At 35.5% G+C, this 26625-nt stretch overlaps 1 protein-coding gene across 2 annotated transcripts; it reads right to left on the reverse strand.

Annotated features, from left to right (window-relative positions):
* Nucleotides 1-1414: 1414 nt before the first annotated feature.
* On the reverse strand, nt 1415-21159 carry LOC116419006 (damage-control phosphatase ARMT1-like). 2 transcript variants are annotated; one of them, XM_012549412.3, is made up of 5 exons: nt 20655-21159; nt 15262-15367; nt 10505-10749; nt 6482-6647; nt 1415-3720 (listed from the first exon to the last, which is right to left on the reverse strand). In XM_012549412.3, the coding sequence occupies exons 1-5, from the start codon at nt 20738-20740 to the stop codon at nt 2953-2955; spliced, it is 1371 nt and encodes a 456-aa protein (XP_012404866.1). In that variant the 5' UTR covers nt 20741-21159; the 3' UTR covers nt 1415-2952. The 2 variants fall into 2 exon arrangements, with proteins under 2 accessions (XP_012404866.1, XP_012404867.1); XM_012549413.3 differs by lacking the exon at nt 15262-15367 and having other exon boundaries at nt 20655-21150.
* Nucleotides 21160-26625: the final 5466 nt, after the last annotated feature.

Below are 26625 nucleotides of genomic sequence, written 5' to 3' on the forward strand. Positions count from 1 at the left end.
TCATTGTTGTAAAGTCACGTTCATCAGAACTGAGGAAAACAACTTTAAAAGACAAGGACTCTGCTTAGTAAAATTATCAGTTGTAACTTCAGAGCACTAATGAAGTATGGTTACCACTTCTTGGCAGAGAAGTGATGAACTAAAGCAGTGCTATCCAAAGCTAGGGCCCCCCTCCCCAATCCCAAGAGGTATGATCAGTTAGATTTTGAGAAAAAGATCCCATCCCCACCCTCCCAACAATTGTGGCTCTTGTCTTTTAAGTCACACTGATCTTGTCTCACACCATTCCCCTATCCAGTTCTTTTTCTCTGCTGTGCAAACTCTAGATGGTTGTCAGATCCTGCAGGGTGGTTATAGTCTAATCACACCACCATAGATCACCTCCTGGCTCCATCAGACACCTTCTTGGGATGTGTTCTGCTTTTGCAGACAAGGCAGATATTAGTAAGAGACCTGTACTCTTTTTATTTTCATGGTAAAGTGACTCATAAAAGATGATTGTGAAGTGGGTCACAAACAACATTACATTATTCCTTTCCCACCAGTCACCATTTCTTCCTCTCTTCCAAATCTCTCCATTGCTGCTGAAATCACCACCATCCAGTACTCAGGTTCTCATAACCTATCATCTTTGACTTCATACTTTCCCTCCACATTCACATATCCAATCAGGTGACACGTCACATCTGCCATTCCCCACGCACATGGCCACCACTACAGTTTAGCTCATAACTTCTCATCTAGATGTACAAGTCTGTAACTCTTCTCCATTCTAATATACTACCCACACAGCTACCAGTGAATTTCATAAAATATAATCCCTATTCAATAAACTTATTGCTACTATATAAGATCAAAATTTGTTCATCTTTATCTCATTTTTAAATGTACACAATTATTGTAGTAGTACATATATAATTTTTAAGCAAATATGGACATGTAAAGAAAATATTCCCCAAAATTTTATATTTCAATGGCCTAGAAATATAAAATATCTATTTTCACACCTGACCAAAATATGTACTTGTTTTGTTTCATCAATTTGTTATGAGATGCCTTTTTTGAGGGACAAAAGAGTGCTACAGATAGAATATGGGAAATTGGTGATAGTGATGTCAATAAAACATACAAAACGGCAAGAAATTCAAAAAAGAATACAATCGGTGTTGATACAACCCAAAACCCTATTATAACAGAATCACAAATTCACATACAATCCTTTTTTCGGGCTTTTTTTAATGTAAAAATTAACATTTGTCAAATTTTTAAAACTTTTTAAAAAAAAGTCACATGCTACATAATTTAGGAACAAGAAACTGTTCAATTGTTTTTTCAAATGCAAATTGTATACAACTTAACAACTATTTAAAAATTAGGAAACGTCAAAAACTTGAAATTTGTGAAGTACAAAATAACTTCATAGTTTCAAGTTCATAAATAATTGTTGTATTTATTTAACAGAAATGCTAATACCTACTGTTTTGTTTATTCTCTATCAAAAAGTAGTATCTGCATAAGAGCCTGCATTATGCTTGAGCAGTCCATACAAATGCTTTTATCTCACTATGTTGTAAATAACCTCATATTTGCTTTTATAGTTCAACTTTCTATATGCAGAATAACATCTTTAAAAATCATACACAAATATATGCTATTATTTTACATATATCTTGTCATTACCAACCTTTTTTTCCACCTAAGTAGGAAGAAAGGAAACTAAAACAATTCCATATGTAAACTGCTTCTTTTAAGGTCTGCTTTTATGTTATCAATGCATTATAGTTAATTGTACTGACTGGTCTTTTGTCTATTTTTAACTCAGAGGGAAAACAAAACCAAATGGAATATTAATTTACTTTATTAGCGAAAATCCAGAAAATAAATGCAATTAGGTTTTTTTCTAAATCAAGATGGCAAAGTACTTATGCTTTCTAAACAACTCAGGTTCAAAGCCGATCCATGGTGGAAAGATACCTTCCAAATTAAAATTATAAGGAGAAATGCTTTCTTTAGTTAGTAGTCTATTGTAACCTAAATTCTCTCAAGCAGGTAGTACATAAAATTTCAGAAAAATAATTAGTTCATTTCTAAAGACAATTTGATCAAAATATCTTTTTCTTTCTATGGACATAATTCATAAGTATGAAAAAGATATCATATTCTTCAATAATATATGTGCTTGCAATCTGACTTTTTTTGTTTATTTTTTGTAATTTAACAAACCATTCAAAAAAGTAAATGTATATATAGAATGCATTTATTCAACTACTATCATTAAGAAATTCAAATACAAAAGGCAATTCTTCTGAATTATTAACAACATCAAGTTAATTTTCTACTTCCCTCTGGTTCAAACATCACAGTTTTGAGAAATTCGTCCAAAGTGTAGATATATTAGAATTTATGCCACCATAAGATTTGTGTTGCGGCAGTATAAAATTAAGTTAGAATAATTTTAATATTTCCCAAAATATTATATTATATACCTTACTATAATTTTAAATGACAAAAATTAAACAGAAACATAAGTATAACTAATTATAAATACATTTTTTTACATTTATCTCAGTAACTTCTTTGATCCACTTGTAATGATGGGATGATAAGACACAAAACTTCAATAAATAATAATGAAATGTCTGTAAGATTCCCAAAGCAGCTCAGTACAATATAAGGACAATTGATACTGAAAGAGTAAGCTTTAAAAAGGTAACTCAAAACCCTTAAAATAATTAAATTTTCAGAATTACTTTTAAGGGAGGAAATGTGCATGCTAAAGCTTCTATAAGGACAATTGATACTGAAAGAGTAAGCTTTAAAAAGGTAACTCAAAACCCTTAAAATAATTAAATTTTAAGAATTACTTTTAAGGGAGGAAATGTGCATGCTAAAGCTTCTCTTTTTTTTTTTTTTTTTTTTTTTTTAGAAGTTTTTAGAAGCCCTTTAGCCAAATTAAAGTGCCCCATCAAATTGAAAAATACCGTATTTTCCAGTGGTCATCCACTGAGGATCAGTATCTGTAATCTCTTCCCCTTGCCCAGGTGCCAGACCAACTTGAACTTCAGTTTTTAGTGTTCTTATGCTGCAGAGAGGTGCAGGGTGGAAGCCATTCAAAGCCTGATGAAATGGAACTGTAAAGTCCCATTTTCTGTCTCCTACTAACTTCCTATAGTTTAAATCGCCTTTGAAAAGAATTAAATTTGACTTCTCTAGTTCAGCATACAAATCAGTAGCAACCTGAGACATAGTACAATATTCATGAGGCAGAGTCCAAAACATATGATCTTGGTAAATCCATGAATGTTTAAGATAATATTCCCAATTAATCCCACACTCAGACATGCACTTGGTATTAGCAGCTTTTAACTGTTCAATCAACCAATATATGTCATTTTTATTAGTATCTGAAACAAACCAGGGAATACTTTTTCCATGAAAGTGAATCTCAGTAGCCAGCTTAGATGCTAACAGGAAATCTGCCATTACCAAATCTGTAACAAGTTCAAATCCTGCATTATCCATGATAAAATCCACTCTAGTAATAGAAAATGTCTCCTGACGCATTTTCTTTCTACTTATAAGTAGTGACCAAAGGTAGTCCAAATTATTCACTAAAATGTAAGGTTTCAGGTCTTCCAAAACAGCTAGTGGACTAGATGTCTGAGGGATGCTCTGATTAGGTGAAAGTGCCAGATCACACTTATTTCCCCATAATACAATCTGAAAGAAAGTACAAAATAATCATTGTTCATTACCTATAAACACTTGAAATACTTTAAATGTTACATCTCCAGCAGCAAACGTCAAATAAAATTTCCATTTAAAACTGTTTCCCTTTACAATTTAAAGGCGATATTAAATAAGCTGTACATGGAAAATCATTTTGCTTGACTCCTTGACCCCTGAACACATTTTTTTTTCCTTAGGCAACTGGAGTTAGGTGACTTCCCCAGGATCACGTAGTTAGGAAGAGTGTTTGAGGCCAAATTTGAACTCAGGTCCTCCTGACTGAGGGCTGGGGCTCTATCCACTACACCAACTAGGTGCCCCTGAACCCATTTTCTACCCAAATGGACCAGAACACACCTCCCAGAAGTTCTCAGAAGAATAATATTAATAATATTTAAGAATGTTTTACATGAGAAAAGGAAAAAAGATGATAAGCAAAGAAATATTTTTTAAAAGTATTGTTTTACTGAATCAAGGAAATGTCCATAGATATTTAAATTTAATGGAATTTTTCACTTTTGAACCAATTTTTTTGAAACAGGAAAAATAAATAACTCAAAAGTGAAAAAAGTCACCTAACAAAAGTGAAAGATAAAAGAGATGCATGGATAAAAACACTACAAGAGAAGGGCTAAAAGCCTCTTCTACAGAGAATTTATGGGAGGGTATGAATGACATGTGATAACAATATTAGCTATGCACTGCAGAAAAATACCCACACTGATGAAACCACAAATTTATTGAAAAAACTGTATCTGCATACATATCTTCATGCCCATTAATATGAGAAGGTAAAAATGGAAAATGATCCAGGATAAATGTAAAATGTATTCTGCCAAGACTGATTATATATATATATATATATATAAAATTTTCATCCCCAATTACATGCTCAACAATTTTTAAATATTCTTTTTTTTAGTTTTGAAGTCCAAATTCTATCCCCTCCTTCCTTTCCCCACTCTTCCCCTGCCCTGAGACAGTAAGCAATAAGACATGGGCTATACATTATACATATGCAATCATGTAAAATATTTCTAGTCATTTTGTACAAGAAATGAATAATAATTTTAAAAAAGCAATTTAAGCAAAAAATAGCATGCTTCAGTCTGTATTCAAACAATATACTAGAGTTCTTTCTCTTGAGATATGCTTCATCTTTAGTCCCTAGAGACTGTCTTAGATCACTGTATTGCTAAGAATTGCTAAGTCATTCTTCCATCTAACAATATTACTGTTACTGTGCACACATATCTTGGTTCTGTTCACTTCACTTTGCATCAGTTCATATGAGTCTTTCCAAGTTTTTCTGAAATATCTTGTCATTTCTTACAACATATTAATATTTTATTAATAAATTATAAGCATACACCACAGGTTGTTTAGACATTTCTCAATTGATGAGTATTCCTTCAATTTCCAATTCTTAGCCTTGACAAAAAGAACTACTATAAATATTTTTGTACGAATAGGTCTTTTTGCTTTTTTTTTTTTTGATGCAAGACTGATATTCTTACGCCAACTAATAGCTATAAAATGCATTTATTAATGTTAAACAGTAACTCAAATTATTTATTATCATTTTGAACTATTACTTTAACCTCTTATTTTACTTTTCAAATATTAATATTTTCTTTCAAACTAGACTAAGTTTGAAGACCAAGACCAACAGTTCTGTGTTCTTAGACTGTCTATTTCAATGGTTTGGACCTCTGCTTCAAATTCACTTCTTTTATATTTTTCCTACTGATTTTTTGATTCCTCCTTCAAATATTTTGTACTTTTGATCTTTTGGTTCCTTGACCCCTGAACCTATTTTCTATCCAAATGGATTAAACACACCTCTAAGAAGTTCTCAGAAGAATATTAATAATATTTAAGGATGTTTTAAGTGAGAAAAGGGAAAAGAGGATGATAAGCAAAGAAATATAAAAAATATATTGTTTCTATTTCAAGTCATATGAAAAGAGGCTCCAAGTCATTATTAATCAGAGAAATGCAAATTAAGACAACTCTGAGATACTACTACATACCTGTCAGATTGGCTAGAATGACAGGGAAAGATAATGCTGAATGTTGGAGGGAATGTGGGAAAACTGAGACATTGATACATTGTTGGTGGAATTGTGAACACATCCAGCCATTCTGGAGAGCAATTTGGAACTATGCTCAAAAAGGTGTCAAACTGTGCATACCCTTTGATCAAGCAGTGTTACTACTGGGCTTATATCCCAAAGAGATCATAAAGAAGGGAAAGGGACCTGTATGTACAAGAATGTTTGTGGTACATGAATATTATGAAATATTATTGTTCTGTAAGAAATGACCAACAGGATGATTTCAGAAAGGCCTGGAGAGACTTACATGAACTGATGCTGAGTGAAATAAGCAGGACCAGGAGATCATTATACACTTCAACAATACTATATGATGATCAATTCTGATGGACGAGGCCTTCTTCAACAATGAGATGAAACAAATCAGTTCCAATAGAACAGTAATGAATTGAACCAGCTACACCCAGCAAAAGAACTCTGGGAGATGACTATGAACCACTACGTACGTGAATTCCCAATCCCTCCATTTTTGTCCACCTGCATTAAAAATCCACTGCAAGTATGTAAGATTGGCCTTAAATGACTTGGCAGATTCAAAGAATATGTACAAAGAAAAAAAAAATAACTTTTAAAAATTTATTTTACATACACACAAAGATTCACAGAGAAGAGAAAGAAAACACTTTAATATTTACCTGAAAGAGTTTTAAAAACTCATCTTTCAGTTGCTTTTCATCTAGATTTTCAATCCTTTTTTTTAAGTCTTGTAGGTAGCTGCATAAAGTCTTAATAGCTTCCTGTGATTCAAAGAAATTCCGTTCTTTTGATTCTTTAAATACATCAAAGTAACTTATTGGTGAACTAATTATAGGACAAAAGAAAGAGGAGTGTAAAAAGAATCATGATGCTATATTATAGTTAATATCATCTTAGCAATTAGTCAAATCTCAAACTGGCAAAGAATAAAGCTTCTTGAAAATTGAAATCTTCTACAATCCTAAAAACTTACTGACAAATCATAGCCCTTTTCCAATATACAATATTTTAAAATATTGACTGATTTGACATTTTCTCTTATTTGCCATGTTCTTCTGACGGAAATTTCAAGTCAAGAAACACAAGAGAGTAGAAAAAGCTACCATCTTAAAAACAATAATACAACATTTTAATATTTTCCTATTTATTCTCACAACAACACTATGAACTAAATGTAATTATTATCACCATTTTACAATTAAGGAAACCAAAGCAGAAAGAATTGCCCAGGGTCAGAAAACTAAGTCTTCCAGTCAAGTCTTCCCGAGTCCAAATGCAGCTCGATTTACTTGGTTGGCAGCTGCCTTGACTTCATTATACAGTCAAGTTCTGATTATCTACGTGCAAGTTATCTTTAAAAAATTTAAAATTCCCACCTCATTCTCCCTTCTCCTTACCCCTATACTTGACATCAATTATTTTCCTGTGATTTCTCCTTTTGTTTCTTAGACAATATGTAATAAAAGAATATGGAGAAATAAAAATAGGAATATGGGGAAATAAAAATATTAACTAAGAAAAAAAAAACCAGAAAGCTAGATCTGAAGAAAAAACATGACATATTTCAAAGTTAAGTACAAAAAACTGGGGGATTATATTCTATTCTAGATTATCCAAATCCACTTCCTACCCCAATCTTATATTCAGGTTAAAAAATTCAAAGTTTATAGAGTAAATTGTGACAAGAAAATAAGGTGATGAATTTTTTAAAAATACATCTACCAAAGTTTGCACATCAAAATGAGTATTTTCTCCTTCAAAGGAGTCAAATTAGGAGAAAATATACTTATTCCAATGATATCATTGCTCAAAATATTTTTGCACTTCCTCTTTTGATACTTTCTTCAGAGCCCATGACACAGTCTTTTGAATGTTTTCAATAGTGACAAATTTTCATCTTTTGAAAGTAGATTTAATTTTTGGAAACAAAGTCTTTTGGAGTCAAGTCTGGTAAATAAGGTGGGTTGGATTGAATAGGTAATACCATCTTGATTCAAAAATTAGGTACAACCATAAAAAACTGAGACTTTTCTATATAGCTCATAACCTGGTTCTGAAGGCAATTCCAGTGTTTTTTGTGATGACAGTATGATTGGAATAATTTTATTAATTCCCAATTTAACTTTGAAGAAAAACATCTATTTACATGTCTTCTACTCTATTTGTTTAAAAATCAGCCTCTTTAGTTTATAGTCACACTTCATATTAAAAATAAACTTGAGTTTCATTATTTTCACATAAAAAGTAATAAATTAACAATCTTTATAATGCCTATTTAAGTCAAAAGAACTTCACTTCACTTTTCAGTGTCTGAAAAGGACAATTCTTACACTAAATGTCACAAATGACTAAGGCATGTTCAATTCTTACTTCTGACTTAAGTAACTATCCTGACAGGAAAAGGTATCTAGTATCAAAGGCTATGTTATAATTTTTTATACTGTGGTTCATTAAAAGCTTTGTGTTAGTAATAGAAATTAAAACTAACTTAAATTAATATTCAATCTCCCTGATAATTGTCCTTGTGGCTCTTTCCTACAAAATATCTTAAATCTGAACCCAACTTTGAGAATTACCCTATGTCATATTGCCATAATATCTGTATAATATCCAAACACTATGCTGAAATAAAAAAATAGATCCTTTAGTTTCATTCCTTCAAAGAGCTCTAACTCAATGACAAAAATTCCTTTAAAAAAATGTTTTTACATGTTTGTTAAGCATTGTAGATAATCATGTCAATTATAAACACATGGCTCTAACTATAGAAAGGTTTGATGAATAACATAAGCTTAAGAACAAATGAAATATAGCCAACAAAACTCAAAAATGGGAGAGATTCCATTCAATATTTACATTCTTTGAAATCCATGAATAAAAGCATTTCAACAATAGAAAGAAATTCAAACATCAAAAACAGGAATTAGGATTAAATGTGGGGGAAAAAATTTCTATAGGAAATTTAAAGTTTCACTGAAATCAACACAGTGGCACACCAAGCTTATTAAAACTATGGGCTGCGACCCTATGGGGTCACACAACTGAATGTGAGGGTTATGAACTTATGATTTATTATCAGTAAATGTTTGATTTGTATGTATACCTGTTTCATACACTATATATGTGAGGTTGTGTAAAAAATTCTCAAGCAAAAAAGGGTTACAAGTGGAGAAAGTTTAAGAAGCCCTGATATAATGGACAGTTTTGGGCTAGAAATCAGAGTTCAAATCTTTCTTCAGTTTCTTCATCTATAAAAATGAATTACCTCACAGTTGTTATGAGAAGAAAATTAGACATATTATGGAGCCACTCTGTGCAGAGTACTCTGCTTGGCAATGGGGAAGAAACAACATAATTTAATTCCCAGCTTTCAAGTAACGTGTATTCTAATAGAGGGATAATATATCAACATTGCTAATATAAACAATTTGACCTAAGTACGACAGTTATGAAACAACATGTAAAGTTAATTAAGTAATCAAAGTTTAAAGGCATCAAAACCAAAGTTCTCTTTACGATATGGGAAGTAAGCAACAATGACAAAGGAAGACATTCTAAATCATAGCAATAAGCTGAGCCAAAGGCACAGAGAACAGTTCAGCAAGGTGTCCAGTTTGACTAGAGTGGTATGGTGTAGGAAGGAATGTAAGGGATAAGCAAAAGAATTTTATTCAGAAGGCAACAGCTGTCACTAAAGACGTGACCAAAAAGAGTGATTAGCCAGAATCTTCAGATATTTTTCTGAGAAAGTATACAGATGAATTACAAGAGTTAAGACAATGGAAGCAGGAAGAGTCTGAACTAGGATGCTGGAATGTGAAAAAGGAACAAATGTGAAAAATGTCATGACTTTTAGCATTTTGGAGAGAGGACTGGCTGGATTTTAGACAGAATCATGAAAATAACATTTTCATAACATAAAAGTGGTATACTGGTCTGATATTTACTTTTATCAAACAAATGCTAAAATGTTACCTTAGTTTTTACCATTAGAAAATTTACTCTATTTTGCTTTTTATTTTTTAAAGGTCAGATTATGTCTATATGTGAAGTCTTACAAAAAGATGCCAAAAAGCTATGAATTCAGATTTTATAAGAAAATAAAGCTTTATTATAAAATAAACAAAATATTCTATTTTAAAAAGAATTTTAAAATGGAGTGTCAGGCACTATCTCAAAGAAGTACATGCACTTCAGTGAAATCCAGCACAAGTATAACATGTTGGTTATATGGTTATATTATTATATTATATATATGGTTATATTGGTTGCACAAGTATAACATAATTTTTAAAAAACATGAATGTGAAAACTTCCTGAAACTCACTTATATTCCAACCAATACAATCTAGGCAGATAGCTTTTACAATTCTAAGTTTCAAAAAGCAAAAAAAATAAGGTTTGGTACTAGACCTGTGATTTTACAGTTATGATGAGGAAATCTTCTACCAGTTTAGGTCAGTATTTTCTCTGCAACTTATAAGTCCTAGAGATTTACCGAAAATACTGAAAAATTAAATTGCCCAAGATTATAAAAACAATATGTATTAAAAATCAGGATTTGAACCCAGGAGTTTCTGCCTTCAAGGTTAGCTTTCTACTATGCTACTCTACTTTTTGACAAAAAAACATAGAGCATCTTTAAATACATTAGGTAACAGTCTGACAAAATATTAACTTACCTTAGCACTAATGCTTCATGAATTCTACGATACATATAACACTCTACATACAACCAAGGAGACTGAAACCAGCTTATTTTTTTATTATTTTCATTTAAAAGAGTATGGTGATATTCCAGATATTTATTCCATATATCAGCATCAAGACAGTTATCAGTCAAAGGCAGAAATGGCTTATCAGTTTGTAGTTCATTTCGTAATTTAGAAAGAAGAGAGATAGCTTTCTTTTCTGCTTCAGTGCCTACCTGGAAAAGAAAATAAAAAATATCTTTCACAAATTGTATTCATTATAAATGGTATTTTTAGGCATCTGAAGTTCAAGGGAAAAAAAAAAAATTGCTTTTAAAGTCTTGGATATTATAGCTGCCAAAAGCTGTTTAGAATGAATCGTTCCAAATCACTTCCAATCCATGCAAGTCTCATCTACATATACTCCAAAAAACTCAATACACAATGGTAGTAAACAATTGTAAATTGTGTTTGGGATGAAATCCGGCCTTCTGGCTCTACTTCAAAATAGTGATGTATGTGACAAATAAGATAATGATAAAAGGAAATAAATCACTAGAAGATTAACAGAAAGATTGTACAAATAAGCAGAAAAGAGAAGGAAATCCAATGAATATTGTGATAAAAGAAAGAAATCACTGAAAGGGGAAAAAAAACTACATTATGAACAACTATATCACTAGAAGAAAGAATGAAATATACTAGAAACTTCCAGAGAGATTTAGAATTACAATAATAATTTACACCCACACATATAAAACATCTTAAAAGTCTTCCGAGCACTTTACAAAACTTATCTCATTTGTCTTCAAAACAACTTGAAGTAGGAAACACGAGTATTATCCACAAACTACAGATGAGAAAAATATAGTTATTTAGAGATTTGTCTTGGGAGAGAATTTGAACCTAGGTACTCCTGACACCAAGATCAACATTGTTCACTATGCTATGTTGTCTCTAAGGGATATAAAGAAAGATCTGGTAGGTCTTTTCAAGAATGTGAAAATAAAAATTGACAATGTTGAAAGAACAGTGGAAGATGTCTAAGTAGTTGATTTCCTGAGTAGCAAAGTGGTTCCAACAACAACAAAAAAAACTCAGATAAAAAAATTTTAATGGCAAATGGTAAATTTTAATGGATTTGGCCAAGTGGAAACTAATGACTCTACACGATAGTAAGAAGCAATAACACAAGTCAAAAAAAAAAAAAAGAAAGAAAGAAAGAAAATGTGAAATATCTCATTATAAAAACAACTGACTTTCAAAAGAGATCCAGGAAAGATAATTAAGAATTACTGTACTATCTAAAAGCCATGATCAAAAAAAAAGGGGGCCTAGATATCTTATTTCAGGAAATTATCCAAAAAAAAAAAAAAAACAAAACCAAAAAACACTACTCTGATATCTCAGAGAACCAGAGGCTAAAATATAAAGAATCCATTTTTCACCTCCTGAAAGATGAAAATTCCTAGGAATATTATAGCCAAATTCCAAAGCTCTCAAGTCAAGGAGAAAATAGTGCAAAAAAGCCAAAAAGGAGTAATTCAGCTATTGTGGAGCCAACACAGTTAGTATTAAAAGCAAGATTTGGCAGCTTTATAGAGGCTTACAATATGAAAAATCCCAGAAGGCAAAAGAACAAGTATTATAACCAATAATCACCTATCAGGAAAACCCGAGTATAATCCTTCAAAGGAAAATTATTAAAGCATTGCTGAAGAATTTCAAGCATTCCTGAAGACTAAAGCTGAATAGAGAATTTGACTTTCAAATACAAGGCTCAGGAGAAGCATAAAGTAAAGAGGAAATAAGTGATTCAAAAAGATAAAACTGTTTACATTTCTATATCCCACACAAGAAGATGGTATCTGTACCTAACTTCTTCAATATTAGGGCAGTTGGAAAGAATATATAAAGAGGGAATGGGTGTGGATTGACTATGATAAGATGCTATCAAAAAAAAAATTAAATTAAAGGGTAAGAAAGAGGAATGCAGAAAGGGACAAATTATTTTACATAAAAAAAGCTTTAACAGTGGATTGAACTCTATCCTAATTGGCTCAAAGAGGGAATAATACACACACTCAATTGAGTATAAAAATCTGTTACCCTATAAAGAAGTAGGAGGGAAAAGAGAAGTGGAGAGTAGGAGTGACAGAACGGAGAACAGACTGGGGGAGGCAGTGGTCAGAAGCAAAAACACTTTTGAAGAGGGACAGGGTGAAAGGAAAGACAGAAGGATAAATGTGGGAAAACAGAATGGAGGGAAATAGAAAGCAATCATGCTTGTGAAAAAAAAATTACAGGAAGTTTCCCTGATAAAAGCCCTCATTTCTCAAATATATAGAGAACTGAGTCAAATTTTCAGAATACAAGTCATTCCCCAAATGATAAATGGTCAAAGAATTTGAAGAGGCAGTTAAAAAAAAAAAATCAAAGCTATCTATAGTCATATGAAAAAATTCCCTAAATCACTATTCATTAGAGAATGCAAATTAAAACTTTGAAATATCACCTCACTTTGATCAGGCTGAATAATATGACAAAAGAGGAAAATGATTAATTTTGGAGGGGATGTGGGAAAATTAAGACACTAATGCACCATTGGTGCAGCTGTGAACTGATCTAACCACTGTGGAGAGCAATTGGGACCTATGTCCAAAGAACTATAAAACTGTGCATACCTTTTAAGACTACCTATTAAGTCTATATTACAAATAATAATAATAATAAAAGAATGGGACGTATGTTTACAAAAATATTTATAGTAGCTTTTTGTGATGGCAAAGAATAAGAATTTGAAGGGATGTCCATCAATTGAGGTATGGTTGAATGAAGTGAATTTATGATCATAATGAAATACTATTATGCTATAAAAAATGATGAGAAGGTTGCTTTCAGAAAAACCTGGAAAGACTTAAATGAACTATTTAAAAGTGAAGTGAGAAAAACCAAGAGAACATAATACACAACAATATTGCATAATGATCAACCAAATGAGGTTAGAAAAGAATCAGTTATGATCAAAACAACTAAATAATAGCAATTCTTAGAAGAAATGAACCAAGAGTTTAAGATGTATATAATGAATGAAATGAGAGTATTAGAAGAAAGAACTGGAAAAGGAATTATAATTATACAAGATCTGACCCAAGTTAAGAGTATCTTTGAAAATTATAATGGATTAAACATAAATTAACATCTTCATGAGACAAAATTCTTTTTTAAAAATTGAAAAAGTTTAAAAGAAAATATAAGTTATTTCCTAAAAAATAACTCATTTGGAAAATATTAAGAGATAATTTAAGAACCCCTGGATGACCTGAAACACATGACCAAAAAAAGAGTCACAATACTGTTCAAGAAATTATAAAAGGAAACCACCCAAAATTATTAGAACAATAAAACAAAGTAAAAAATGGGGGAAAATTCACCTATTACCTCTTGAAAAAAATCTTAAAACTGAAAGCTTAAAAGACCAAAAAATAAAAAATAAATATTGTAAGCATCCAGAAACAAATAAGTGTAAGTACCAAGTAAGTGGTCAGGATTATTCATATTGTGGCTTTCTTCCTTTGAAAACTGCTGTACCTAATGTTTTGATCACTTATCACACTTAGGGAAAGAGTAATGACTTTATAACAAGAGATATGTATGATGGATTAGAGTGAGGGGAGACCTGAGGCAGAAAAACCAATGAGGAGTTTGTTGAAATATTCTAGGTGAGAGATGATTAGAACCTGAACTAAAGTGACAGCTATAAGTACAGAGAAAGAGGAGATATGAGTTATTACTTACAGGGAAAATAGCAAAATTTGGAAATTACGTGAGCATGTGGATAAGGGGAGAGGAATTCAAGACAATGCTATGTTAACATGTCTGAGACACCAGAAGAATGGCAGTATGTTCAACAGAAATAAGTAAGTTTAGAAGAGGCCAGATTGGAAAAGATTAATTCAGTTTTAGATATGTTGAGTTTAAAGAGGCCTCTGAAACATCTGGCATGAAATGACATTAGGGATCTAAAACTAGAGCCTGAGAAGGGATAGGGGCTGGATTTTTAAATTTAGGAGTCATCCACATAGAGATGATAATTAAGTTCATGGAAGTTGACAAGGTTACCAAAAATACTAATGAAAAAGAGATGAGAACACAGGACAGAATCATGGTTATATATTACCAAAGCAATATATAATAACTCACCACATAAAGCATGTAGCTCCTACATGGAAAATATTATGTTTAGAATTCCAACTTAGGATTTTTAGTGAGTATATTAGAAGGGCTAGGAAAATGATCTCTTAAGCATCTACTAGCTGGATGATCCTAGAGATGGTTTCCTCATTGGAAAAAGTGGGGTGTTGAACTAGAAGCCTCTAAGGTCCTTTCAATTTTAACTCAATGATCTTAAGCATATTAAATGAATCATGAAAGCAGCTGGAGCCTGAGAAGAGAGATGCTGTGAAATGAGAGAATGTTAAAAAGGAGATAGAGAGATGTTCCTATCACTCAAAACTCAGGTCAATACTAAAAGTTATTATCCAATTAAATTATGGGAAAAACAGGTTTTTGTGGCACAATCTTAGAAACTAACCATAATTTGTAAGATATTCATAAACAGATCAGTATCATTACATCCAATTGTTATTAAAATAGAAAACTGAAGTCAAAAGACTTAATTAGTAACATTTACCAGGTTCCTATTTAATGTCTAATCAAAAGATAATTATTAAACATACAACCCTTACCTCTCCATGCTTCTCAAAGAACTCACTTTTATGTCGATGCAATGCATCGATAGCCTTAGTTAGGATCGTTGGTGTTTGGTCTTTAATTCTAAGATATGGTAAAGATCTAAAAAAGAGAGAGGTGATACATACTAGTATGTTATTTAGTGATAATAAAATATTAACAGTAATAGATTTGGCATCCCTTCACTTACAAAATACATCTTTTCACAATTACTTTTCACATATTTACTATGACATTAGCATGTCAATGTATAGTATTTTGAGATTCAGTAGTGAAATATAAGACCTATACTGTAATGCTATTCAATTTATTCTAGCAAACATTTATCAATGTCCCTGCTTTAAGGGTTTAGAATCTAGAAGGATGATCTTTTATCTAACTGTGTAAGTGTATAGGAGAAATCAATTTCCAATGAACCGCTTGGTACTTCCATTTCTTTAGGGGTAACATGTCTACTTCCCAAACTTAATCCTTATCACTTAGAGATACCGACCTAAAAACAAATTCATTCTTATGTATTGGTCCCCAGTAATTTCACTCCTATTCAACTAACCCTAATGCCCTACCCTCAAAAAACAACACTTCTCTATTTTTCTCTGCTTTTCCTTTAGGCCCTTTGGCTCACCCATTCCATTATAAAACTTTTCTTTATGATTACTCTCTTCCTTTTACATTCCTTCCATTTCCTAGCATGGGCTGAAACTTGATGTTCTTCTCCAATACTAGTTGCTTGAGCTTCTTTTTCTCCATCCCTAACTTCAATTACTCCTCCCTGAAAAATTTCTAAACCTTTATTCATTGACCATTGCTCAAGATATTCTACAATTCCAAGAATCTATGAAATTCTCTTCAGCAGAAATTTATTCTAGCTGTTTTGTCTTCCCTAATCCGCCATTCATTTACCCACTTTGGAGATCTTCTTCCCTTTCAATAAAACTCTGGCACTTGACTTCCAGTCCTTTATGGGTTGTTCCTTTCCCATTTTTTTCCCAAGAACTCATTTAAACAGTTCAGGACTACTTTAATTGTAGACATCTCATTATTTTTTCATGCTATTCTTTACTAATTTTAAACTTGGATCTGATAAGTCAAAAACTTGACTGTACAGAAACCTTACTCAGGAATAATTCCCACATCAATTACTCTTTCTGTTAATACATATAATCTACTCCACAGTGTTATTTGCTGACCACCATTTTTAGCCCTACCACTTCTTTTCTCAGTTATAACAGGCAGCTAGATGACACAGTGAAGAGAACACAAGGCCTAAGGTCAGGAGAACCCGAGTTGAAATGTGGCCTCCCAACATGTACTAGCTGTGTGACCTTGGTCAAGTCACTTAATCCCAAATGCCTCATCAAAAAAATAAAGTTACAATACAGAGACATGAGTCAACTGAGTAATTTACAAATATTTGACCTTTTCCATTCCTTCTTCCTGAACCATATTTTCCCATATATTTCGCTCCAAATTTAACTTTCCTCCCTTTGCATTAATTTAATTCATTTGTATATGTTATTTCAATCAATCAACAAGCATTTACTAAAGATAAAACAATGTGAAATGGTTGGGATATAGAGAAAAAATGAGTTACTATCCTCAAGGGAATTACATGAGAATAAATAGGAAATAAGAGAGAACAATCAAGCAAGACTTCATTAAGAAGGTGATGCTTGAGCTGATTCTTGAAGGAAAACTGTTTTCTAAGACCAAGCTATATTGGACCCATGTGGAAAAAGCCAATGCAAAGGCATGAGAGGAACATCAAAAAGGCCAGTTTGGCTTAAACATGGGACATAGAGTTATATATGGCTGTAAAAGTTAGGTTGGGGCTAAGTTGTGACAGATGTTAAGTATCAAACAGAGAAGTTTATATTTGATCTTAAGAAGAATGTAAATGCTTTTTTCCGCTGATAAAATTTAAGTTATGGGCAGATTGTTTCATTTTTATCTTTGTAACCATGATGCATCTCCAATTTTAATATATAGTAGACCATTAATAAATTGATTGTTGACTGAAATAAATTTTCAAAAAAGTAACGAATAGAAGAACAAAGGGGGAAAACTAAAAAAAAAAAAACAAAAAATTCTGGGGCGGAAAGTAGGGGCAATAAACCATTTTTTTCTCAACTAAAATACCAAGTCTATTACTATTTGAATCAACTGACTCTTTAAAAATCTGTCTTATATATTTTTATATATAATTATTTTTTAAAATTAATATGTCCTCAAACAGTACTGGTTAAGGAAAATTCTGATTTTTTAATGATCTGAATGCCTTATAAGCCTATATGTATAGTAAAAACTACATACAAAACACAAAATACATGCAAAAAAAATTGAAATACAGTCAAAAAACTTGGGTTCAAATCTAGGATCTGATAGTTATTAGCTTGTGACTAATAACTGTACACACACCCCCAGTCTATATAAAAAGGAAATAATTACAGACACTACCTCACTGGATTTTGCTCAAGAAAAGGCTTTGCCAACCTCTCAAAGAGCTATAAATGTGGATCATTATTCTTAAATATTAAGAAATTTTCATTAGTTCTATTATTTAGATTAGATCATAAACTTTTGTGTTTTTTGAGAGGATGGAATAATTTCAAGTGTTCAGACATCAGTCTGATAAAATTTTCGATGGTAAAATAGAAAGACAGTTCTCTTATTATTTGACCATGATTAATGCTTACTATAACAGTATAATTTCTCTAAAGGAGTCACATTTCTAGGAAAAGATCCTTTCTTCAAGAACATTTATTTGTACCTAACTCTGGGGCCATGCTGGAGAACAGGGAATAGCTAGGTACAATGAAGAGAACACTAAATGTGGATTTTGAAGACCCAGCCACTTAACTCTGACCTCTTTTCACTTATGAAACTGGAGAAAGAAAACAAGACATGAACTATCTGTAAGACTTTGGTCATGTCACCAAACCTCTCTATGCCTCACTTTTTTCATCTGTAAAATAAGTCTCTATTTCAAACAAGTATTGATAATGGCTTCCCTGACAACAAGCTGAGAGCCCCTTCTACCTCTAAGCTACAATATTTCATAAGGCTGTTGTGGTTAAAATTAGGGAAACTAAAGTACTATGTAAATAACAGCCATTTCAAAAATAAATTTCAGATAATTTTGGCCATTAAATTTAAATAAATACCCATTGAATCATCTTTACCATTTCATAGTTCTGAAATATTTTTTTCAAGATAGGTGTTATGAATACAATAAATACATATGATTGATCTAAATTTTTTTCAAGCTTTGTTGAGTTTTTTTTTTTAATATTTTATTTTATTCTTATAAGGCTTTTTATTTTCAAAACATATGTATGGATAATTTGGCAACACTGACCCTTGCATAGCTTTGTGTTTCAGATTTTCTCTTCTTTCCCCCATCCTCTCCCCTAGATGGCAAGCAATTCAATATATGTTAAACATGTTAAAATATATGCTAAATCCAATATGGATAAACATATTTATACAATTCTCTTGCTGCACAAGAGAAATCATGATCTAACTTTTCAAGAGAAAATAGGATCCAAGCATATATTTTAAATCTTTTGCAAAGTTTATTTTGCAAAACACATTTATATACACATTCACCATTATTATTTGTACAGATACATATAATTGTGTACCCACAAGGTGAACCATAAATTATTTAACCTCATTTTCAAATGGAGGTCCAAAAAGATTTTCAGTCAATCAATATTTACTAAGTGCAAACTATGCTGTGCTGGGGATAGAAGAGCCAAAAAATTCATCCTTGTCCTCAAACTCACAATCTAAAAAGGAAGAAAAAAAGCAAACATGTATAAACAAGATATATAGAGGGTAAATAGAAATAATTAAAAGAGAGAAGGCACCAGAATTAAGAAAGGCTGAGAAGTTTCTTGTAGATGAGATCTTACCTGGGAAACTAGGGAAAACTAGGAATGAATGGGGAGAGCTTTCCTCCAAAGGACAGTGAGAGAAAAGGGAATGTCTGGGAGAAAGATCTGTAGTCAGACTGAAAACTAGGGAAGTAGAAGGTTATGAAGGGTTTTCATGGCCAATCCACAGGCATTCAGACCCACTGGAGTTTTTGAGTGTGGGGCGATTGGGGATGACATGGTGGATCTGTAATTTAAGAAAATCACTTCGGTGGCTCTATAGAAAATGGACTGGGGCAGAGAAGAGCCGTGAGGCAAATATACCCACCACCGGCTATTGCAATAATCCAAGCTTGGGTTAGGTAGTTACTTGCCGTAGGTCACATAGCTCTATGGGGAATAGGGATAGAACTAAAACTCAGGTCTCCTTAATTTCTCTCTCATTTTCTTCCCCCTACATAGCACTTTTATCTTAGAAATTTTGACTAAGGGGAATAACTTTAGAAAAGTGGTCTCCTATAATAATAAAAGAGTTCCAAAACACCATAAGAAGTCTACGAGGAAGAGAGGGGGAAAAATAAAACTTTACAGAAGAAACACTTCAATTTAAAGTCCAGAAACGTTGTGATTTGCCCAAAGTCGGAGTCAAATTACGTTAAATTTTCGGGGTGAGCTCGTTGGCAAAAGATACAAGATCAGTGTTTGGATTACTGTTTTGTTTCTTATCTAGGATTAAGGGAAAAAATATTAGCAATGAAAACTAAAGTGAAAAAACCTGTCCTGGGTCCTTTTTTCTTTCGTTGGGCTGGTTGTTAAACATTTATCAGCACACTCCTTGTGTGGCAGACATGGGACTGGATCGTAGGTCTCCAGGACCAGCTCATTGTATTTACAGCTGTGAAAAGTCCACCTAGAGTGAATAACTAATGATAAGCAGCCTCCTAAAAAGGATAAAATAGAGTTCTCAAGCAATCTGCACTGTAACATAACAGCATATTGAGTGGGTGGCGAGATTAGGCTAAGAAACAACGTGAAAGAAAATGACAACTTTTCTTAGAAGAGCCTTTAAAAAAAAGTTTCTTAATTCACGCTTAATTGGTATGTTTCCATTTAGTTATTTCATGGCGGGTAAAAAAAAATTGCTTGATAATAACGGGGAAGGGGAAGGGAAAGGCACAACGCTGAGCAATTGTAAATTCTAGTCAAGCTTACAAGCATCTTCCCTGGGAAGAGACAACTCCCGGTCTCATTCCCAGGAGACGGAGCAGCCGAAACAAGATCCCACACGCCGTAGGCCCTGGGGCCCAGAAGAGGACGCCCCCCTTCTCTTCCCTTTCCCAGAGGAGAGAGGCCTCGGCCCGAAGCCGCTTCTCGGGCTCACTGCCCACTCCGCGCCGCCTTCGCTCAGTTACCACCCGGCTCGGCTTCGGCTCCAAGACCCCTCCCCTATTTGCTGTGCTGGAGCGAGAGGGGATGGGGGGCTTAAAAAGAGAGAGGAAAGCTGAACAAACCCTTCTTCTTTGGGTGTCATCCGAGGAGGAAGCACGTCCATCACAACTGCGAGAGGACCGGCCTCGGCTCCTTCCTCTTCTTCCATAGCCACAGGAAGTAATGTAAACACTAGGGAGGCTAGAAGGAATGACTAGGAAATACGTCATCACAACCGTGCCATCAAACTCCGCCTCCTCCTTTACGCTTTGTTTTGAATAAAGAAACTTTATTCAGCTTGATGGGAAAGTCAGACACCTGCAAGGCCCAGGCTCCGAGTCGCAACCTGAGGGCGGAGGGAGGAGGGGGTAAAGGGAAAAGCTGTCACGTGAGCAGAACTCTAGGTAACGGAGTGAGCGCACGAGGGGTTATAAAACTGGCGGGGCTAAATCGAAAGATGGGATGGATCGGGTCTTTGGGAAGGAGGTTTAGCAAATTCCGGGGGAGCCCTAGGAGGGAAGTTTCTAGCTGCCGGCAGAGCGGTCTTTTCTCCATCGGTGGAGGTCTGGAACGTCCGAGCCCCGGGCGGCCCCGCCCTTCTCCTGGCTGGGAGGAGTCTGAGCCCCGGGCGGCCCCGCCCTTCTGGCTTTGAGGAGTCCGAGCCCCGGGTGGCCCCGCCCTTCTGGCTTTGAGGAGTCCGAGCCCCGGGCGGCCCCGCCCTTCTCCTGGCTGGGAGGAGTCTGAGCCCCGGGCGGCCCCGCCCTTCTGGCTTTGAGGAGTCCGAGCCCCGGGCTGCCCCGCCCTTCTGGCTTTGAGGAGTCCGAGCCCCGGGCGGCCCCGCCCTTCTCCTGGCTGGGAGGAGTCTGAGCCCCGGGAGGCCCCGCCCTTCTGGCTGGGAGGAGTCTGAGCCCCGGGCGGCCCCGCCCTTCTCCTGGCTGGGAGGCGTCTGAGCCCCGGGCGGCCCCGCCCTTCTCCTGGCTGGGAGGAGTCTGAGCCCCGGGCGGCCCCGCCCTTCTCCTGGCTGGGAGGAGTCTGAGCCCCGGGCGGCCCCGCCCTTCTCCTGGCTGGGAGGAGTCTGAGCCCCGGGCGGCCCCGCCCTTCTCCTGGCTGGGAGGAGTCTGAGCCCCGGGCGGCCCCGCCCTTCTCCTGGCTGGGAGGAGTCTGAGCCCCGGGCGGCCCCGCCCTTCTCCTGGCTGGGAGGAGTCTGAGCCCCGGGCGGCCCCGCCCTTCTCCTGGCTGGGAGGAGTCTGAGCCCCGGGCGGCCCCGCCCTTCTCCTGGCTGGGAGGAGTCTGAGCCCCGGGCGGCCCCGCCCTTCTCCCTGGCTGGGAGGAGTCTGAGCCCCGGGAGGCCCCGCCCTTCTGGCTGGGAGGAGTCTGAGCCCCGGGCGGCCCCGCCCTTCTCCTGGCTGGGAGGAGTCTGAGCCCCGGGCGGCCCCGCCCTTCTCCTGGCTGGGAGGAGTCTGAGCCCCGGGCGGCCCCGCCCTTCTCCTGGCTGGGAGGAGTCTCTTCTCCCGGACCACAGGTGGACGAGGTTGGCCTTCTCTCCCCGCCTCCTGGGTCACTTAGATTCCCCTCCTCCGCTGACTGCGAGATTCAGTAAAGAAGTGAGTGATTCTTGAGTCCCTGAAGCCTAAGATAAATAAAACCCCTTCCCCTGCCCGCGGAATTGAATGATCTGCCGGGGAGGTACCAGGGGGAGAACCTGAAGGTCATCCCGTCCAAATCCACCCTCACCCCTCGCCGAACTGAGGTTCTGAGACTTAAGCGACTTGCCCAGGGTCATCCAGAGAATGCAAGAGCTGGGGTTCGAACTCGCGCCGTAGGAACGTCATCTTCAGCCCTGACCCTGATCATTGGTGGTCCTTTAGGTGCGTTTGGGTCTTTTTGACAGAGGTACTTTGGTTTGCCATTTCCTTCTCCAGCTCATCTTACAGATGAGGAAGCTGAGGCCGGCGGTCACACAGAAGCCAGATTTTGAATCAGAAAGATGGGTCTCCTTCACATCGGGCCGGAACATTGCCACCTAGCTGCCCCTCACGGTAGCACAGGGAAATCCTGTTTGTTACACATTCAGCTAGTATGGAAGTGCGTAAAGCCCTGGACCCCAGAGTTCAAAATTAGTTCTCTGACACTTATTAAGTAATCCCGAGCAGTCATTTAACTTCCTCTGCGTCAGTTTCCTACTCTCTAAGAAGAGATTAATAATAGCACCTATTCCTGAAGGTTGTAAGGATCAAGTGAGATATTTGTAAAGTACTTTGCAAACTTACAACACTGTAGCTATTATGGCATGGATTGTGAAGCCGTCAGACTCCTCAGAATAATTGTTTTTCACTTCATAATTGAATGGCTCAGCCACACTTAAATGTTAGTAAAAACAGATGTTTGTTTTTTTTTTTTCTTACCAAGATTCATGAACCTTTTGAAATCTATCCACGGCCCCACCACTTGTTAAGAATACCTGCCTTAGAGGTCAGTTGGCCTGACCCCATCATTTACAGACAATGAATTTTGAGACCCAAAGAATGGTACTAGGTGCTAGCCCAAAATTATACAGATTAAACACGGAGCAGAAGGATTTAAACTCAAAAGTCCTCACTCCAAGTTTTATGAAGAAATAGGCATAATACAATGGGTATAATAAAAATAGATACATAATACAATGAGCTCAAGTGGTATCACTTTAAAGAATAAAGCTTATAATACTCTATGTAAAAGCAGCAGCCTGGTGCTTTCAACTTTTGAAGCCCATATTTCTAATAAAATTAAAAATCATGAAAACAAACCAGACATCCAAAGAAAAAGAACATTAATTAAATTTATTTTAACAAATATTATTCTAGGATCTCCCCTTAACAAATATAGTAAATTTTCAGCTCTTCAAACATTCAATTTATGTGAAAGGGCCTAAAGACAAAAAATCAAGTTCCTGCCTTCAAGGAATTTGTGTTTCTACTGGTGGATATATTGTAATCTAGGCACAAATGAGTAAATCCCAGATTGGGAGAGAGTAGCCCTCTGGAGTGTAGGAAGCATTGAGGGAAGACGAATCAGAAAAAAGTTACTGTTGGTGACACAAAAGCTAAAACTGAAAGAAGCCAAGGTCCTAAAAGGTGAAGAAAAGAGTCATTCCCAGCAAAGGGGACTCCTTAGCAAAATGCACAGAATGTGCAGTTCTACTATTAAGATGCATGGAATCTGCAGTTCTACTATTAAGCTGACAGACTGAATAAAATTGAGTAATATAAAATATAGCAGGAAAGGTAGGTAAGAACTAGACTGTGGAAGGCTTTTAAATATTATATGAAAAGTTTGGATTTTTCTTAATCCAGGGAACTTATTAAAGGTTATTAAATTTGTGGAAAGGACTAAGAAAAGAAAGAGTGAAAGATAAATTCAGGTTTCAAATTTGAGTGATTGGAAGTATAATATTGCCATCTCAGAAACAGCCAAATTTGGAAGAGATGTGGGTTTAAAGAAGAAAGATAAGTTTAGCTTTAGACATATAACCATAGATTTAGAGCTAACAGGCATGTCAGAGGATGTTTACTCCATTCCCCTTTTTGTATAGTGTGGAATTCAGTCCAAGAGAGTTTAAATAACATACCCAAAGTCACCGGGGTATTTAATGGGAGAGCCAAGATTCACACTCAGGTCTTTAAATTTTATTTAGCATATTTTTCACTGTACTGTGTTGCTAGAGATGTCAGTAGGATATCCTGTGAAATGTCTAGCAGACTACTGAAGATTTAACACTGGAATTCGAAATCAAGAGAATAGAATCACAAAATTTAAAGCTAAAGGAAGCCTTCCTAGAAAGAAAAGAGCATACAAGAAAGGAAAATAGATTGGGGCTGGATAAGTGCACATTCATTTAAGAGTGTGTGTGTGTGTGTGTGTGTGTGTACATTTATCTAAGTGTACATATAAAATGTCTCAGAAAAGTATTAATGCAATTAATGCTATATGTATGTATCTGTGTGTTTTTGTGTCTGTATATTTGATAGAGCTGGGAATCATGGAGACATTTTAACTATTTGATGTTAATGAGGGGGAAAAGGAGGGTACAAAGTATGAGAGGAGCAGAGATAAAAAAAAGAGTCTTAGAGCTGTTGCTCTTATTTAATCATTTTCTGTTTGTGCTTTTAAATTTTCCTCTTTGCTGAAGACATGCTGACTTTTGATAAAACCAAGAATGTTTTATAGTAAATTATCTTTTAAGGGCCTTCTTGCTTTCAAATTTTTCTGTGTGCCTGCATGTGGGACAAAACCATCTTTAGAAGTCATCTTCTGCCCATCTTCAGAAGAGTGAATCCTGACAGTCTAAAAAGGCAAGTCAAAAGAAGATTTGTAGAAAACAGGCCAGTTGCTTGAGCAGAATATCTGAGCAAGTTAGTAGCTGCTCAGATAATGTAGTAGACTTCCCTAGAAGAGAGTAGTTGTGACTTATATACCCTGAGGACTGTATGTGGAAAATTAAGTCCTGGTGGCAAATTTTTAGTCTTGCCATCTGTCAAATAAGCCATAATGTAGGGATTTTTTCAAATTATTTTTAAGTTTTTATATTATGGAAAGGTTCACAAAGAAGCCAGAAGATTGTATATGAACAGCTAAAAGAAAATAGAATAAATAATGTAATAAAGTAGCAAGAGTTGAAAGTTTTGTCTAAAAATAATAAATACAAAAAAGTATAATTATACATTCCAAAAATAAAAATCAGGATATAGAATTTTCTAATTTTTTTAGTTATTTGAATTTCTTAAATATATCAATGTGAAAATTTGTTAACCTAAAAATGTAAATTTACTGGTCTAAAAGGTTTTTAATTTGGTATTCTTATTAGAAGCTATAAGGATTGAGCTAGCTCTCACTGTCTTACTTGGTTATTGGCAAAGCAAACTTAAAATTGTATTAAGACCTATTTTACAAGAAATTTTAATGGAAAGGAGTATAGAGGGCAGAACTTTGATGAAGTATACTTGTAAGAGGGCTACTTGAAACAAGGTGTTAACTCAGTGAAATTGATGAGATAATGGTTCTCTAGTTCACATATATATTTAGTACTTAGTTTTGGTGATGCAATGGTTCTCTAATTCACACATAATCAGTATGCTATAATGATGTAATTACAATAAGGTATATAAGGGCTAAGAAGGACTAGAAGATGGATATTCTGTCTTTGATCATCCTCGTGGTGGCTCTCCTACCTACTGCACTAGGAGAGGGAGACTGGCTGAGACTGTCAAGACTGTAGACTATCAGACTGTCCGACTGCTGCATGAGACTGGGTCAGACTGTGACATATAAGGGTCCATTAGAGAGGCCAGGCAAGCGCAGTTAGAATGTAAAATGGGCTCATGGCCTGGAGGCTCCCGGATGTGACAAGTTATGAGTACATGGGGACTTCCTTCGTGCGTGGGACCTCCAGCCAGGGCAGGAATCCTAAACACTGAAATCTAGTCAGGAACAGGAAGTTATCTCCATTTCTGATTGGCTTATGCCTGTGACCTCTTGAATCCGATATAACTTAGTGGAGGAGGAGCCCGACCTTTTTTTCATCCTTTTTCACCTGGAGCTTGGCTTTGAGGAAAGATACTAAAAGAGTTCTGGAGGTTGTAGAGTGAGGTGTAAACCACGTAAATAAAATCTAAGCTTGTCTGCTAAAACTCTCAGGTGCTCTGTTGTGCTCAAATTACATCCATATGAGATAGCAGCCAGATGATTTCTGAAGGCCTCAGGAAGAGATAAGATTGATATTAATATTTACCAGAGATTTCTCTGACGCCCTGGGAATTAGGAGAGAGTAGCAAATGCAGTGTTGCAGTGACAGACACAGAATGTGTAAGAGACAATAAAGACTTTGGATTCCATTCTTGTCCATTCTTGTGGTGTTTATCCTGCTGAGACCAAGGCCCTTCCAGAGGATCTCCAGAAAGCTAGCCCGGACATTACAAAGGGGAATCTCTGCAAGTGACTTGAACCAGAGAAAAAAATCCATAATAATCTTCTCCAAAAGAGGAGAGGACATCAGGAGATGTTTCAGATAGTTGTAAA

The sequence above is a fragment of the Sarcophilus harrisii genome, chromosome 4, assembly GCF_902635505.1.
Source record: "Sarcophilus harrisii chromosome 4, mSarHar1.11, whole genome shotgun sequence".
Taxonomy (NCBI): Eukaryota; Metazoa; Chordata; class Mammalia; order Dasyuromorphia; family Dasyuridae; genus Sarcophilus; species Sarcophilus harrisii.

What these genes read in the sequence shown, in the direction of transcription:
- LOC116419006 (XM_012549412.3), bottom strand. Translation starts at nt 20,740, where the DNA reads ATGGAAGAAGAGGAAGGAGCCGAGGCCGGTCCTCTCGCAGTTGTGATG. An exon ending in TCTTTGAGAAGCATGGAGAG is followed by an intron (nt 10,750 to 15,261) that starts GTAAGGGTTGTA and finishes TTTCTTTTCCAG; the next exon opens with GTAGGCACTGAAGCAGAAAA. An exon ending in AGTTTTTAAAACTCTTTCAG is followed by an intron (nt 3,721 to 6,481) that starts GTAAATATTAAA and finishes ACTTTCTTTCAG; the next exon opens with ATTGTATTATGGGGAAATAA.